The 18,174-nt window shown below is 43.1% G+C and overlaps 1 protein-coding gene across 1 annotated transcript in view; it reads right to left on the bottom strand.

The window, feature by feature from the left end:
• Positions 1 to 2,957: 2,957 nt before the first annotated feature.
• LOC122004448 (biotin carboxylase 2, chloroplastic-like) overlaps positions 2,958 to 18,174 on the bottom strand; it is a 113,872-nt gene continuing 98,655 nt past the window's right edge. The window contains exons 8-10 of the mRNA XM_042559335.1: positions 4,474 to 4,563; positions 3,402 to 3,461; positions 2,958 to 3,014 (exon numbers count right to left, since the gene is read on the bottom strand). Of these exons, the coding sequence (XP_042415269.1) occupies positions 2,958 to 3,014; positions 3,402 to 3,461; positions 4,474 to 4,563 (207 nt within the window). The remainder of the gene's footprint in view (positions 3,015 to 3,401; positions 3,462 to 4,473; positions 4,564 to 18,174) is intronic.

The following is an 18,174-nucleotide window of genomic DNA, read 5'->3' as shown; positions in this document are numbered from 1 at the left end:
TCATCGCCCTGGATTAACAACCTTCTTTGTTGTAACCAGGTTAACTGCTGAGTCTCTGTTTTATTTCTGTTTTTTTTTTCAGTTATTTTATTGCTATTGCATTTTTGAGTTGAAAGCACGAGGAGGGTATAATTTTTATTTTTCAAGCAATTCACCCTCCTTTTGCCGGTCTCCGCTGCACCAACAATAATAACCTAAAATAATTAAGCATACATAATTATTGATAGTAATATTGAAAATTCATTATTATTAAAAAAAAATACACTACTAAATAAATATGTTTTCCTATTTAATTGTCCTATCTTCCCGTGAATGTATCAATATAATGTTGATACTTGGTTGATGATTGTAGAATTTTCTTAATTTCCTCTTTTGTTTCATGATTTATGTGGTAAATATTACTCATTTGCGGCATCTAGTGGCTAGCGCATGAGGTGCTGCCAACTTAAGGTCTGGGGTTCGAATCTCAGCATAGCCGAGGTAAATGTCTCCCTCATGTGTCAATCACTATTTCAAGGGCTAATAGTCATCCATGATTTAACTCCTCCGTGTTGGCCCTTGGACGGATTGGCGGGGGCACTATGGGCGAACGCAGTAGCCTTTTGCCAACTTGTGTTGAAGTAACACGAACACTTACACTTCTCCCCAATGTTGTTGTAGTAGTTGAGTCACTCAACTAACACCAATTGAACAAGTTCCACTAGTGCCAACTATATCACTACTATATTGTTTATGTTACTTATACTCATAATGAGTTCAAGAGGTGCTAAAAGCTACTAAAAGTTCTTTGTCATTCAAAATACCTTCATCACAACCTTCAAATTTCTCATAGACAAGCTTTCTAAAGGCTCGTCTATAAGAAATTTCGATTGTTGTTTGTACTAATTTAATTCTTTTATGCTATAAGTTCCTCTTTCATTGCATAACGGATCCTTGAGAAACTTTTAGACACTTAGAAACATATGGATATCCACTAGCAAGATGTTATTCTAAACTTGTGACCCCACAACTACATCCAATCATATTATAATGTAAACATTGTCAATAAAATCGATTCTCAAGTCAAAGTGTAGAACTCTAAGTTGGATCATAAGATTGTTATTTTGATGTCATTTGTCTACCATGCATCATTTAAAAGTCAGTGTCAAAAAGATCAAATCATTTATAACAAAAAAATATAATAAATATTCACAATTTATAACATTGATAAAACTAACATAAGAAATATTAGTCTATTCATAAAAATCATAAAATAAGAAGAATATCTCATTTTAACAAAAATATTAAATAAATAGAATAAATATCTTTATACAAAAACATTATTTAACACTTTGAACCATTAAAATAACAAAAAATTATCTAAGGTTTGTTATACTTATAAATATGTTAATAAAATAAAGAGTAATAGCAAATATAACTAGTGGATATCAACATGAGTACATGACAATAAGAAAAACATAAATTAATATCAAGAGAAAATACAAAATTATTAAATAAACACTAAGTTATAACACAACTTTGACATTATTTTCGTAGCCTTATGTTTGCAAAATTATTTTTAATTATTAAAATATATAATTAATTTTTAAAAGATATGAAAGTATTTCTTGAAATAATTGATTTTAAAATATTAAATAATTCTGAAAATTATCTATTTTTTTAAAAATTAAACCTAAAATTATAAAATTACTTGTAAAGTTCAAAAAATTATTTTAAAAACTATTTATCATTGTTTAAAACAAATTGAAAGGGTTTTAATCATTTTTTTAATATAATTACAAAATTAATTAATTTATTTGAAATATTTAAAATTATTTTTGAGAATTTTTAGAATATTTTAAATTTACAATCATTTTTTAACACGGATTACAAAATAAAATTAATTTATAAATATTTTAAATTTATTTAAAAGATTTAAAATAATTTTTGATATTTAAAAATGTATAAACCTCTAGAAAATTTAGAAGTGCATTTTAAATTTAAAATTAAATGTAAGTTTATTCAATTATAATTAAATAAAATTGATTTTAAATTAATTGTATATAATTGGTTCTAACTAAAATTATAAATAATTTTAAAATTAATTTATTTATCTTATTATAATCACAAATTTTAATAAAAAATTATACTGTTATATATTATTATCACTAAACTAATATATAATTATTAACAAAAATTAATTAGTATTTTTATTAATTAATAAATATATAAAAAATCAATGAATTAAATTAATTAAAAAGTAATATTTGATTAATTGGTAATAATTAAATTGAATTATATTATTTTTGTATTAATTTTTCTTAAAAATTATTCATTTAATTAATTAAAATAACTGAATTATATATGATGAGATAATTTTGGTAAAATTTTTAAATTAAAATATTTTTCTATTTTTTAATTACTAAATTATATATAAACAGTTTAATAATTAATTATAATGTAACAATTTAACTAACTGATAATATATATAAATTATTCCTGTTATATAAATTATATATACCAATTATATTAACTGTTATAATAATTATACTATTGTTATATTACTAAGAACAGTTATAGAGTATTATAGCTAACCTATGTTATTTCTATATATCATTCTCCCCCTCCTTCTGTGCTCCCAATCCTATGGTAAAAAGATAATTCGTTCGTCCCTAACGTCTTCGTCAATTCGTCTCTAGGCCAATACGAAGGAGGTAAATCAGGGATGATTACTAACTATTAGTTCAGGTGGCCAAGGCATAGGGAAAGATATGCACAGACGCGCCTTTTGTACTCCACATCCTGATCTTATTCTCAATCGTCACCGATAATTGTTAAAAACGACTAGCGTTCGGTGATCGCTTCCTCTCTAGATGGTGATCTCTCCTCTCTAATCTATATATGACTTGCATCTTCAAAAAAGAAACTGCAGCCACTTACCTTGAGTTGTTGCCGCTGACTGATGCTCTTCACCACCATTAGTGCAAGTCAAAGAGCTCTAACATAACAACCATTACATTCTTCCAGGCTTTTGCCTTCCGAAATTTATATTTTAATAATCATATTCATAAACAGAAATCAGAGAGGACATGCAAAAAAAAATATCAATACAGCATGCAAAGATAGTAAGGACAAACACACTAAGGTCACATACAAGCTTATCCCATTTAGAAAGCCTAGCAAAGATGCGTCAGGAAGACAACTTGAAACTAGCTTTAGGTACTTAGAAATAGATAATATAAAAAACAAATTATTATAATGACACAAGGGCAAGCAAATATTGAACACAAATTGCCTTTATGAGAAACATGGCATATTATCCTCTTCCACATATTTAAGAAAACACAATATTTATCCAAAAGTCAGAAGAATTAATACGAAGAAATTAAAGACAGACATGAACCATAGTTTAATATATATACCTGAATGCTACAATGACGCTCCCCGAAATGGACAACATTACCATATTTGTCAGCTAGAACCTATGAAGCCATGACAGAGACAGGTTACAATGTAGAAAGATTTAAATGAACTTCCTATATGACATCATGAGCTATTGACCATATCTACATATACATCAAGAGGGAATCAAATATTGGGAAAGGTAAGTCATTGGTGGTATGGAATTGGTTTTTGGATAAACCAAGTTAAACCAAACTTGTTGGGTGAGGCGAAAATTTTAGTATTCAAGTCCAAACCCCAAATGAAATTCTGGAGAGAAAAGCTAAAGCAAAAGTCAACTCAGATTTCTATTTAATTATCTCATTACTATACACTTCTGTTTTCAAGATCAAATATAAACACGCAGTTAGAAAACTGAAAGGAGTTTGTATTTTAAAAAAAAATAAGATCATATGTTTGAAATCAAGTAAGGCAAGGGTGCAACAACAACAACAACAACAAACAATAAATAACAACAATAATAGTCAAATTTTATCTCATTAGGTAGGATCGGCTATATAATTTTTACTTCAAAACCTGAACCAAAAATTTCAGGTAAACAAAAATCTCCAAATGTGTGTTAACTCCAAACAAAACAACTCTTTTTCTTGTTAGGTTGTAGTTAATTTAGGTTGGCATTCATAGTGGTGATGATAGCTGCCCAAACATGGTCCTCTATGACATGATATAGAAGAATAAAAAAAGATGATCTTGTAAATAGTTGGCATATGACCAGAAAGTGGCAAATAAAGAGTTTCTGGCTTAATATTTCGTTAATTATTAGATGGCCAATTCGACATAATGGAAGTTGATACTAAGATGAATGAGTGATTGGCAAAATAATGTTTTCTTTCCACCAATATCACAGGATTGCATGCACATGGAAAGAAATCTCCAAGTTCAGAAGTTAAACTGCAAAGTATTAGAAGCTGCCAGAAGTTATTAACGAAACGTAACAACAAATTTCTGTATACAGTTGCACAAGAAAATATGAGTGTTTCTCCAACTATCACGCCTTCATTTTCTGGACTAGACAATACATGGATACCTTACCTGAAATTCAATGTGCCTTGGATTTTGGATATATTTCTCCAAATAAACTCCATCATTTCCAAATGCAGCTGCTGCCTCACTCTTAGCTTGCTGGAAATAAGAAATTCTACGGTTTAGAGATCAAATACACTATCATTATGACTGTATGACAATTATGAGGATGTTTTAAACTGAACAATAGTGGTAAAACAGAACTATCCTAATATCAAAAGTTGAACACACTGTATCTGGTGGTTAGTTCAAAATTAAGACGGTAAACTCAATTAAACATGGAAATATTGTCGCCACTTTCTTTAAGCCCAATGTAAGGTAACTTTAGCCTTACATCAAAATTCATGAACTCAAATATCTTATATTACCCCAAAGGCTGTCCAGATTGTCAAAATATAGATCAACTTCAATCATTCTCGTATTTTTCAAATATTAATTGTCCCATGTATTATGATCCCGTCCGGAAGCTGGGTCGGATAAAGGCAGACCTTGGTGTGTTGGAAGTTGACAGAAAGTCGATGAAGCCTTGAGTCTACCTGACACCCCTCTCGAAAGATTCTCACGGGCAGCTGGCGAAGAAAGATGACCAGGACGATGACGCTGTTGCTCTGCATACACTCAGACGAGCCCACGGGTCGTTAGAAACCAGAAATCAGGGAAAAAGTCCCCGGGTCAGGCCCTCTGGCGCTCAAGTAAGGTACTTTTTCCCCAGAAATCACAGAGCAAGGACGAAAAGTAAAGCCTAGTGAGAAAAATGACGAGTAAGCGTGCCTGCATAAGGGACAAGACATCCCTTTTTATATTGCAACGGATGCCTCTGGGACCTGACAAGTGTCAGGGAATGTCGGCTGTCAGGCTTTGTCTGATGGTAATTGACACGTGGCTCTTCCTGATAGGATGGTGGCAAGACCGAAGACGTTGTGCGCCCCGACTGTTAGCATATTCCCTGACACCGTGATTGTTCTCTGACATTCTCTGACAAGTAGTTACGATTCCTTGACTTGTTTGTCCTGTAGTGCTTCGCTGGGTATACATCCTGACCTGCTTCGATCCACTACTTATCCATAGCTTGTTCGTTCCGACTTGCCTGACCGGTCTGTTTCCTGACCTGCGTTTGCTCCCTGTAATCCTTGGCTTGCATGTCCCGCCCTGCACGCTAAGTCTATTTCCTGACCTGCTTCTGTTCATCGTTATCCTTGGCTTGTATGTCCCGACCTGTACGCCAGGTCTGTTTTCTGACCTACTTCTGTTCATCATTATCCTTGGCTTGCATGTCCCGACCTGTACGCCGGGTTTGCCTCCTAACCTGCTTCTATTTACCGTTATCCTTGGCTTGTATGTCCAGACCCGTACGCCGAGTCTGTTTCCCGACCTGCTTCTATTTACCGTTATCCTTCGCTTGCATGTCCCGACCTGCACGCTAGGCCTATTTCCTGACCTGCTTCTGTTCGTTGTTATCCTTGGCTTGTATGTCCCGACCTCTATGCCAGGTCTGTTTTCTGACATGCTTCTGTTCGTCGTTATCCTTGGCTTGTATGTCCCGACCTGTACACCGGGTCTGTCTCCCGACATGCTTCTATTTACCGTTATCCTTGACTTGCATGTCCCGACCTACGCGCTAGGCCTATTTCCTGACCTGCTACTGTTCGTCGTTATCCTTGGCTTGTATGTCCAGACCTGTACGCAGGGTCTGTTTCCCGACCTACTTTTATTTACCGTTATCCTTGGCTTGCATGTCTTGACCTTCATGCTAGGCCTATTTCCTGACCTGCTTCTGTTCGTCGTTATCCTTGGCTTGTATGTCCCGACCTGTACGCCGGGTCTGTTTATTCTACGCCCAAGCCTTTCTTTCCTTTACCCTTGACTTAGGGGCTCAATCCTCAAATGTACCTGGCCCATGGGCCCTGTCTTTGACCGCTATCAGGGCTGGCCCTTGTGACCGCCCCGTCAGCTGAGACTTTGACCATGACCATGTAATTCTGACCTCTGACCAGCCACGGAGGCTAGACTTTTGACCTCCATGTAAGCTTGACTTCTGACTTCCATATATGCTTGACTCCTGACTTCCATGTAGGCTTGACTTCTGACCTTCCCGTGGTCTTGCTTTCTAACCACCTCACCTTACTGACCCCACAATCATGCACCGTATCACAAGCCTCCCCCTCAAGTCTAGTCGAAGGAGGCTCTAGTCCGACTGACTAGACCCATGTCCTTGAGTTACCTGACCTAGCTCTTGCGATTTCCGCTGACCTGCCTTCCGTCTGTCTTCTGCAAAGTTTCCCTCCGCCTTGGAAGACGAACGGGCTCTTGTGCGCATACGCTGACTCCTCAACTTCCGAGCACACTCTTTTCCCATAAATGTCACACTGTTCCCCAAGCGCCGACTTAAATTTCCTGGAAATCCTTTCAGCTTCTCCTTCCTTATAAAAGGTCCAAGCCTCTTCTACCTCCGGCTATCCATTTGCTCACACCATATCTTGACTTCATGGAACCCCAGACAGAACCTAACGAACTTGCTTCTTTACTTCGGCAGACCTCCCATCTCCTGGAGTTATCGGCTCAGAAGGAGGAAGCCTCACTTCACCAAATTGCAGCTCTGACGGAACTACTGGCTCAAAAAGAAGAAATCTTACTAGAGATGACTGCAAGCAAAGACCTTCAAGCGTCCCTTACGCATGAAATGGAAAGTCTTTGGCTGGCCGCCAAATCCAGAACCCGGGCTGAAGTTGCTCTCAAGCATAAAGCTCAATCGGACTTCCAGAGTCAAGCTCAATATATTATTTACTTGAAGAGGAAGAACGAGGATGAAGTAGCTCTTCTGAAAGAGGAAGGACAGATCAAAGAGGAAACTATCGGGCAGTTGAAGCGTACTATTGATCTTATTACAGAGTATCTAATTAAAGTCCGAGCTCATTTAACTAGAAAGGATCAAGCCTCTGGCTCTGGTAGCTGTGTAAACCCTTGACAAATGTACCTTTGACTTTAGTGAGATAAAACCCGTTTTCTGAGTTCCGTTCATGGTGAAACCCCACACTCTGTCTCGGGTATCCTCATGTTTTTATAAAGCACCTACGTTCGTATAATATGTCTAGCAGAAATAACAGTAATAAAAATAATTTGCTGACCCCATTCTACCTCATAACATATGAGCCTTTGACCAAAGCCAATGAGACGCTTGAGGATAGGCCAAGAAAATCATTTCCCCAACCGAGAAGGTCGTTGGTCGTGAGAGCCTTGCTCAATTATAACAAGCACAGGGGCGAGAGTCTAGGACAACTGACTTGGAAGGTCGTTGGTCGTGACAGACTTGCTCACTTATAACTCGCACTAGGGCGAGAGTCTGGGACAGCCGACCTGGAAGGTCGTTGGTCTTGAGAGCCTTGCTCACTTATAACTCGCACTAGGGCGAGAGTCTGGGACAGCCGACTTGGAAGGTCATTGGTCGTGAGAGCCTTGCTCACTTATAACTTGCACTGGGGCGAGAGTCTGGGACAGCCGACCTGGAAGGTCGTTGGTCGTGAGAGCCTCGCTTACTCATAACTCGCACTAGGGCGAGAGTCTGGGACAGCCGACCTGGAATGTCGTTGGTCATGAGAGTCTTGCTCACTTATAACTCACACTGGGACGAGAGTCTGGGACAACCGACCTGGAAGGTTGTTGGTCGTGAGAGCCTTGCTCACTTATAACTCGCACTGGAGCAAGAGTCTGGGACAGTCGACCTGGAAGGTCGTTGGTCGTGAGAGCCTTGCTCACTTATAACTCGCACTAGGGCGAGAGTCTGGGACAGCCGACCTGGAAGGTCGTTGGTCGTGAGAGTCTTGCTCACTTATAACCCGCACTAGGGTGAGAGTCTGGGACAGCCGACCTGGAAGGTCGTTGGTCGTGAGAGCCTTGCTCACTTATAACTTGTACTGGGGCGAGAGTCTGGGACAGCCGACCTGGAAGGTCGTTGGTCATGAGAGCCTTGCTCACTTATAACTCGCACTAGGGCGAGAGTCTGGGACAGTCGACCTGAAAGGTCGTTGGTCGTGAGAGCCTTGCTCACTTATAACTCGCACTAGGGCGAGAGTCTGGGACAGCCGACCTGGAAAGTCGTTGGTCGTGAGAGCCTTGCTCACTTATAACTCGCACTGGGGCGAGAGTCTGGGATAGCCGACCTGGAAGGTCGTTGGTCGTGAGAGTCTTGCTCACTTATAACTCGCACTGGGGCGAGAGTCTGGGACAGCCGACCTGGAAGGTCGTTGGTCATGAGATCTTGCTCACTTATAACTCGCACTAGGTCGAGAGTCTGGGACAGCCGACCTGGAAGGTCGTTGGTCGTGAGAGCCTTGCTCACTTATAACTCGCACTAGGGCGAGAGTCTGGGACAGTCGACCTGGAAGGTCGTTGGTCGTGAGATCCTTGCTCACTTATAACTCGCACTGGGGTGAGAGTCTGGGACAGCCGACCTGGAAGGTCGTTGGTCGTGAGAGCCTTGCTCACTTGTAACTCGCATTGGGACGAGAGTCTCGGGCAGCCTACCTAGAAGGTCGTTTCCCGACCAGGATATATATTGCCGACCTGGGGGTGATTTCCCGGCCAGGAAGGAATTACTCGAAGAGATTGCTCTATCCTTGTCTATAATCAAGAAATATACCATATCAGATGTATTGTGAGGAAAACATATTAAAATCTTACTCAGTCATGGCCTCGCCACATTCGAATTTGTTTCCCGCCCCTTTTCTTCGTCGTTTCCCGAGAAAATCGTGTGGTAAGTTGTTTCCGTACACCCGCTTTATCTCATGATTTCCTTATCACGTCCATCATTAATACGCTTCATAGGGGTTCGACACCTGTCCCACGCCTTTATTGCTTACGTCGTATGACGCCGCCAACTCCACTCATTTCTGTACACTACCTCCGAGAAAAGCCTGTCGTTCTATGATCGGATGGCTTTGGGCACTTTACCCAAAGATATACTCGACATACCTTTTCGATATTCCCTAGGAACACCCTCTTTATAAGCCCTAAAGGCAGTCCGCCGTCATTTCCTTGAGCGTTTTGACTGCCTTCGTCTTCGTGTTGCTTTGCCGTCTCTGGTGTCCCGACCCTTCCCCTTCTAGACTATTCCCGCTTGGTGCTCTTCCTCTCCTCGACTGACCCCTTCTTCAACCTCCTTCCCCTTGATAATGGCTGACGGTAAGGCCTCCTTTTGGTATTCGTGTTTCATTTCCGACATAGACAACCACGACATGTCCATGATTTAGTATGACCTGAAGCTTGGCAAAGAATACGAATTTCGTATCCCCACACCTAACGAGCATCCTTCGTCCCCTCCGGAAGGTTTTATGACCATTTTCAAGGATCAACTTCTGGGGGGCCTTCGTTTCCCCATCCATCCTTTTATTTCCTCTCTAAGCCAATACTTTGGCATCTGCCCTTCTCAGTTCGCTCATAACTTCTTCAGAGCAGTTTGTGGCACTGCCATTCTGTGCCGCGTATACCAAATTCCCCTAACTGTTCAGCTTTTCCACCATTTTTATTCTTTCAAGCGCTCGGAACCGGGAGTCTTTATGGTACAGGCTAGGCCTGACTTTAAGTTCTTTTCTGACATGCCTTCTTCCAACAAGGGGTGGAAGTCCCGCTTCTTCTTTATTAGATTACCTACATCTTCGCCCTTGCATGAACCGATCCCTTGGCGTCCTGATATTCCTTCTGACCTTCCTGTACATCACCATCAACCTTCCTACGACGCTGCTTCCGAAAAACTTCAAGGAGTGAGCGTTCGCCTATCCATACTACTACTGGAAGGCTTTTTGCATTTGTTCGGGCTCAGCCCAGTTCAGGCGGATATAGGGGCTCCGTTAGGTAAGACCTCGTTTTCCTCTTTGCTATTCTTCGCTAACTGAGGTATCTTTCTTTCCCTTTGCAGAGGCTACCCTGCTCTGAGCGTATTCCTCCGATATAAAATGCCAGTCTTTCTCTGTTTTGAAAGTTTTAAGTGCGGAGCTTAAGCAGGGCTTGGCGGCCTCTTCTCGGTCTGCCACTTCTGCCTCGCAGTCCGCCCCTTCTGCTTCTCAGCTCGCCCCTTCTGCCTTTCAGCTCACCCCCTCTATGCCAACCCAGAAGGAAGCTTCCTCGGCCCTTCCCTTGGATGTGGCTTCTGTAGAAGACCTCACCACTGTAGAACAGGTCAACCTGACCACTGTGGAGCAGGTCGAGGAGGAGCGAGCTGCGTCTCCCCCGCCAGCCAAACGCCTAAGGCTCCAGCGCAAGAGGAAGAGGGTCATTCCAGTGACTCAGGCATCACCTCCACCTCTTCCTTCTGGTCGTCGCTCTGTTGCCACTCACCATTCTCTGGAAGCCAGGGCTGCCACTCCTGACCAGGATATTACTTTGGGGTCGGAAGTTCCCATTATGTCGCCTCACATATCAGCCCCGACCCCCGGTCGGGCTATAACTCCCGATCAGGCCTCTTTTCCCGCTCAAGCCTCCTCTCCCGGGCAGCTACCCCTTCCTTTAATGGACCAGCCCAGGAGTTCTGCAACTCAATCTGCCTCCCTTCCATTAGCTGCTCCCGCCTCTACTTCTCGGTCTCGGAGGAAAATTCGCAAGAAGTATTCCTTTACTGACTCTTGCCGCCTGCCTTCCTCCACAGGGTCAGACGCCGCCGAAGAAATTGCTGAAGGGGCTCCTCCCCCTCTTGCCCTAATTGAACTACAAGGCGATTTAGCGGCGTCCTGGCGCTCAGACAATCGGAAGTTTTGGAAGAATCCTCCAATGGCGGGGCTAGACTAAGCGGCTTGCTAGATTGTTTCTGTAAGTCTTCTTGTATCAATGCTCCTCTGCTGGAATCTTTTGTAATCTTTCTTCCCTTATCTAACACAGGCCTGTTCCGCCAATCTGAGTGTCATTCAGTACGCCACTCGCTTGCAGAAGGAGAAATATGTATTGAAGGCTCGTCTTCAGGAGTTAAAGCTGCCGCTAACTCCTCGTGATCCCCTTAATCCGACCCCTGGGGACTTAGTAAGCTATCTCCGACTGATTGGGGAGTCCGCAGAGTCTGCCCGCAATATTTCCCATGCGGCTTTTGATAAAATTAAGACTTTGGAAGCGGCTCTGAGGACAAGCGAGTTCAAATTAGCTTCTGAAGCAGAGAGGCGTCGCTCTCTGGTGGTGGAGCTGGATGCCAAGGACGCCCAGTTGACGAGTCTGCAGGAAACTCGGGAGACTCTTCAGAAGACTTTAACTGATGTCCAGGGTCAACTAGCCTCTAGTTCAGACCGGGAGAAGGCCCTTCACAACCAGTGGGAGGCCTGCCAAGCGACCCTTAAATCAATGCAGACCGACCTTTTGAAGACTCAGGAGGCTGTTTCTCAGGGTCAACAAGATATGACTTTGGCTCGATCTGATGCGGAGAAGGCCCGAGCTGACACAGAGAAGGCCCAGGCAGAGTTGACAGATTACCAGGCGAGAGAAGTTGGTCGTCTGAGAGCCTACAGGCGAGCATACGTCACCTCCCCTTTCTTTTTAAGGAAGATAGGGGATTTGATGAATTTCATGCTTTGTTCCGGCGCGGCTGGCGGGGCTCACCAAATGTTTGAACAGGATCTGCTTCGCGCTGCCCCTTCAGAAGACTTCTTAGATACTGCCCGCCTGATGAGAGAGATTACAGACGAGTCGCTTCCTTCTTTTAAGGATGATGATGACTTGTTCCTCCTCCCTAAGCCTCCTGCTGACCCTGCTATCCATAATCCTTGAGCTGGCATTATGTACGACCCTTTTGATGTAATGATGTAGTCATCCAACTCTCGTTCAAACTATTTGCTAAAGACTCCAGATTTATCTTCAATTTAGCATGTTTAACCTTCTTGTGATGTGACATGACCATCGGCTTTCGATTTTCTCTTATAGCTTATCAACTTTCTTATAGTATGTTCACCCTTTTATGGTATAGTTCCAAACCGATACGACCCGCGATCCTACGAATGTGTTTTTGGCCCCCTAGCATGTCTTATTGGACCCTGATCGAGAATCCCTCTTTTACCCCGACCTGCTTTCCTCTCCTGTCTCTGCTGACCTCCTGGCTTGACCCTACCTCCCGGTCTGTTCTTTTCCCGGTAATCCTGGTCGGGATAACTTCAGACCGGGAAATTGAGGGTGAATCCCAGACCTGGAAAGCGATGGCACTTTTCCATAACTAGTGTCTTATTTCGAGATCCCTCTCCTCGTACTTCATGCCGGTACTTTTCCAAATATACCCTTGGGCCTTATTTTCAAGGGAGATCCGTCGGTTCTCTTTGTTCCCGCCAATTATTTTGCTCCGATGGATGATAGTTTGACGAAACTGCCCCTCTGCTTGGTGGCTATAAATAACCTCCTCGAGCTTTGCCTCTAGGCTTGGCCCGTCTTCCTCTTCCTTCCACTGGAGTCCAGTATCATTCCCGAACCTTTGCTTTTGCGTTGCTAGCTCCCCGCTCGATCCTTTTTTCTTTCCTTCCATTTCTTTTCTCATGGCGTCCCCCTCTTTTCTTCCTTCTTTGGCGGCGGTGTACTACCCTGGTTCATTCACTTTCGATGAATTGGATCGGGATGACCTGCGCTATACCTACGGAGTCGGGGATAATGCGCATGTGGTCATTCCTACCGGGATACATCGATTTTTTGATCCTCCCCATGGATATTGCACTTTCTCTAAAGAGCACTTTGTGGCCGCCCTTTGTCTTCCCCTGCACCCTTTCTTTTCAGATGTGTGCCGCCATTTCAAGATTCCTCTAGGGCAGTTGACGCCGAATTCTATAAGACTCCTCTATGGCTTCATGGTACTTTGCGACGTTTGCGAGTTGTCCTGGTCCGCCTACTTGTTCCATTGCTTTTTTACCCTCCGACAATAGGAAGAAGGCACCTTCCACTTCCAGCCTTGTCTTCGGACTGCTTTTTTCTCGCCCTTGCCGCCTTCTGACCCAAGCTGGAGGAATAAATTTTTCTTCATCTGATTCCCCCAGGAGGTGGAGTGGCCCTTGCGATGACAATCTTCACTTCCCCCGAGCCCGCCGCTGGAGGATTTTCATCTCAATATCTCCTATATAGAGGCTTCCTCTTGCCTAGCGGGCTGGCAATTAAACTTAGCCCGCCTATTGTCTGAGGAGTTACTGGCCTACTTCTGCCTGAGCTCTCTTACTCCGGATACGCCTCATTCCTTGGGTAAGCTTCCCTCTCAGTTCCGTCCCCGCTTCAAAAATATTTTATTTTTTCTATTGCCACTGACCTCCTACTTTATCCTGTGTAGCTGAAGTCTTAACCCGTGCCTCAAAGGTTCAGCCTCTTCCTCTGAGTGACATGGAAATCATGAGGCGGGGTCAAGTCATTTTACAAAGAAGAGCACTCCCCTACTCCTCTTCGACCTCCATTGGTGGGGCTTCCCCGGCAAAGCCTCGACCTCGATCTGCTAGACAAGGGTCATCCAGTGTCCGACCTACTCCCTTGGCTCATCCTACTCGCCCCTGAACTGCGCGTCCACCCCGGCCGGCTACCCCTGTTCGCCCCCGGACCCCACACACAGCCCGACCCATTTCCTCGACTCCTCTTCAATCGGTCAATCCTCCTCGCGCTACTTATATCCATGGTCTGGGCCTTGGTCGAAGATCAGGCAACGTTCCCTACGACATCCCTGTTTTTAGAGAGGCTTCTCAAGCGGCTCGTCAAGCACGCTCGGTAAACGACCGCTTGGATCGTGAAGCTTCCTCCTCTTCTCGGCGTAGGGTTCGGCTAACATCTGAAGAGTCCGACTCGGATGATCAGCCGTTGTCTCAGAGACCTCACCGCCGAGCCCCTCCTTCAATGCTAGACCCAAGCCCTTCCACCATCCCTTCTCCTTCACCCCCAGTTGCAACCGCTTCTCCTCCTTCGCCTCCTATTACAGCCCAGGCTCCTGTCCCGAGCTAGGCAGATATCCCTCCTGATCCCTCCACAGTTCCAGTTGAGCCTCCGCTAGTTCAACCTTCTCCGCCCGAAGTTCAGGTTGATCCCCCACTGGTTCAACCCGCTGCTTCACCACAGCCTCAACGCGCTGAAGTTGGCTCCTCGCAACACCCTTCACCAGCTACCTCACCTCCAGAACCGTCTCCTGTGCCTCCCTCAGCTCCTTCGGGGTCAGCTGCTGGGCCTTCTAGCTCCGCTGCAGGGCCTTCTCAATCGCCACTACCTGTTCCTCTTTACTATCGTACCACCACTCCTTCTGAGGCTGGGCTACAATCTCGTCGTGATGTTCCCACCAGCTGCTTGACATTGAAAGGTCGCCTAGCCACTGTGTGGGACGAAAGTAAACATCAGATGGAACTTTTGCCACCTCTTGCCCAAATAGATAGATCTCTGAGTTATATATAAAGGTCAGGTTCCCCGATTATTTGCTGCAACTATTATATTCTTCATCCTCATCAGATGTTTCTCCTATGTTCCAGGCCTGTGCAGAGTCCTTGATAGTAAATCAATCTTTCTATGTCATTCATCGTCAACATAAGATGCTGCAGGACAAAGTAACTGAACTGGAGCTTCAATTGAATAACCCGACGTAGGCTAGTTACGCTTTGAGAGCTGAAATAAAGGCTCTAACCAAAAAGAAGAATAGCCTGGAGGTATCCTTGACGATATCTGACCAAAATCTTAAGGACCTTAAGGAAGAAAAAAGCCAAGTTGAAGTTGTACACCAGCAGCTCATGGACCAGCAAGCTTTGGAGCATCAGCGAGCTATGGACCAATTGGCTCAAAAGCTGTGCGCCGCCGAAGCTTTAGCGCAAGAACAAGACAAGAAGTTGAAATCCCAGGAGGCCTAATTGACATCCCAAGCAGTAGAACTATTAGCCGACCGAAATGAACTGTCTCAGGCTCGGGCTACTGCAGAAGGGGCATCGACAGCTCTGACCATTTACAAAGAAGGAGAGAATGATCGCTGTCAACAGAACCGCGCTCTGTACCTGTGTTCTCCGAAATTCTGTACACAAGCTGGACAACGTTTCTCCACGTCTGTTATCTATGGAGCGGCTGGGGCTCTGCATCAACTTTATGAACAAGGCTATTTGAACTCAGCTCCCCCTCCTGAATTTTTAGATCATGATCGGATCCTTAAAGAGATCCCCGATGAAGTTTTTGCTCCTTTCAAGTGATCTTTCTTGGCTACTTGTATATAACGACTTAACAATTTCTTGTAAAGTTTTTTGCTATTTTTCCCTTTGCATTATAAGGCTTACTTTTGCTAAAATTAGCTTAGTTTTGCCACAAAAAGTATTAGGACATACAATTTCCGCTTTCACATCCTCTTCTACATTTTCCGATCTGCTTTTCCCTGGTCTGCTACCCTGGTTTGTCGGGTGAGTGACAGCTCGGCTTACCACCCAGCTTACTCTTCTTGGCATGCTCCTTCAGACCTGATAAGGTCGCAAGTAATTAGCGCTCCAGGGTCGGCCTACCTTCTTGCCTCGTTCATCTTGTAAGTAATAAGCCCCGGACAATAACTTCTTGATGACCTTGTAAGGCCCGTCCCACTGCGGTGCTAGCTTGGTTACATCTTCCACGGGCTTGATTTGCTTCCAGACCAGATCTCCTTCTCCAAAGAATCGAGGAATCACTCTTCTGTTATAATTTTACCTCATTCTTTGTCGATAAGCCTCCAGCCGAGCCGTCGTTCTGTCACGGGTTTCACTAATAAGATCCAACTCAGCTAACCTTCGCTCTGTGTTTCCTTCATCATATAAGGTCCTTCTGATTGATGATACTCCTATTTCTATGGGTACAACTGCTTCATTGCCATAAACCATGTGGAATGGTGTCACACCTGTACTTTCTCTTGGTGTGGTACGATAAGCCCACAGAATGCTTGACAGCTCCTTCATCCAATTGCCTCCCACATGATCCAGCTTAATCTTCAGACCTCGTACTATTTTTCTGTTAACCACCTCGGTCTGACCATTGTTTTGTGGATATGCTACTGAAGTGAAGGCTCGCGTGATGCCGAACCCCTTGCACTAGGTCGGAATTTTTTGCCCTTGAAATTGTCTTCCATTGTCTGACACCAATTTATGAGGAATACCAAATCTGCAAAGGTTGTTCTTCCATAGAAATTGTATGACAACATTGATAACCATGATTTTGGCTATATTATTTTGAATCATAATGCATGTTTTTATTGGTTTATTCATAGTTTAATCTCACATTAGCATCATATCTCAATATTACATTTGATTTTGGACATAATTGCAAACTAGCTAATTTTCATGGTATTTAGTGCTAATATTTGATTCTTATTTTATAGGTATCAAAAGGGTCATGGATCCGATCAGATCAGGCTGCATTTGGGCTCAAATCAAGGGCTAATCAAGTCGATCAAGCCTCGGAGCATTATAGGCCGTTCATCCAAGATTGAGCAGATCTGAGCCATCCGTTGAAGATCCGGCTCATCCAACCTAATAAGGGATAGATCTGAGCTATAGATGAGGATCCAGAGGTTTTGATCCAAATCTGAAGACATCACAACCGTTGATCAAGCCAGAAACGACCTGGACCGTCCGATCAGATCTGAGGAGTTTAAAAGGCTTCGCGTGAGCAGCTACAATCGGGCTCGGCGTTTCCTCGCTATTTCTTCTACAGTGCTTCTTCTTCTTCCTCACAGCGCCGAGTTCAAATTCCTCAAATCAGATCCGGTTTCTTCTTCTTCTTCACCGACGACGACTTCCAGCTACCGGCGTTCATCTTCCGGTGATCAGAGAGCTTGAGGGAGGTTTCCCGATTGTGATTTGGGTTCTTCATCGCCGCATACCCGATCGATGGAGGTTTCCATATCGGCGTTATTCGCTTCCACCAGAGCTTGAAGAGAGGTTTCTCAGATGCTTCTGATCCTATTCTGATTCCCATACCGCAGCAAACCTGGGTCGATTTGGCCGATAGATCCGGGTTGCAAATTCACAGAATTCTGCTCTGCTTCTTCGGATTGTGAGGTTACCAGCTGGATGTGAGCTCAGAGGGAGGTTTCTTGGAGCTGTGATCATTCCCTGGTAATAGTTGGAAGCTTGGGGTTTGGTTGTTGAATGCTTAAGGGGTTCCGAGAGCATCTCTGTTGTTTCACAGCAGAGAGGAGAATGTTTGAAGCTCGGTTTGGTTTGTGGAATGCTAGGGTTTAGATTTCCTTGTTCTTGTCTTTAATTTGTTCTCAAACTAGCTCAGATCATCAGATCTGATTTCCTTTACCTTGCAATTCAGATTTTGTTTCAGTTTTGATACTTGCTTTCTCTGATTGTTTGCAATTCAAACCCTGTTTAGCTACTAACCTAGTTTACAATTACAGTCATGTTTTCTGCAATTCCTTTAGTTTTTAGTCTTCAATTCAGAAAATCTTTGTTCTAAACTTAGATTTGTTGTGATAGTGATTGAGTTCAAATGATGAAAGAATCACTTAGTCTTAACATTGATACCTCTGTTAACGTTCTTGATTGAGGTTGTGAATTGAAGTTTTGCTAATTAATGGATTAGTTTCAATGATGCAAATTTGAGGAGTGAATGAATTATTGATCTATGAGTGTGATTCGGAGTTGAATGTTAGCTCGATTCATGCAGGATTTGTTTGGTTTCAAGCTTTAAATGTTGATTTCTTATTTCAATTATTGTATCTTAAGTTCTGTGATTGTTAATTGGATATATAGTGATTGATTCATTTGACTAAATGATGTGTAAAATCTGAAT

This window comes from Zingiber officinale, chromosome 7B (genome assembly GCF_018446385.1).
Source record: "Zingiber officinale cultivar Zhangliang chromosome 7B, Zo_v1.1, whole genome shotgun sequence".
Classification (NCBI taxonomy): Eukaryota; Viridiplantae; Streptophyta; class Magnoliopsida; order Zingiberales; family Zingiberaceae; genus Zingiber; species Zingiber officinale.
Note: the sequence above shows the minus strand (reverse complement) of the source record. Positions and strands in the feature narration are given on the sequence as shown.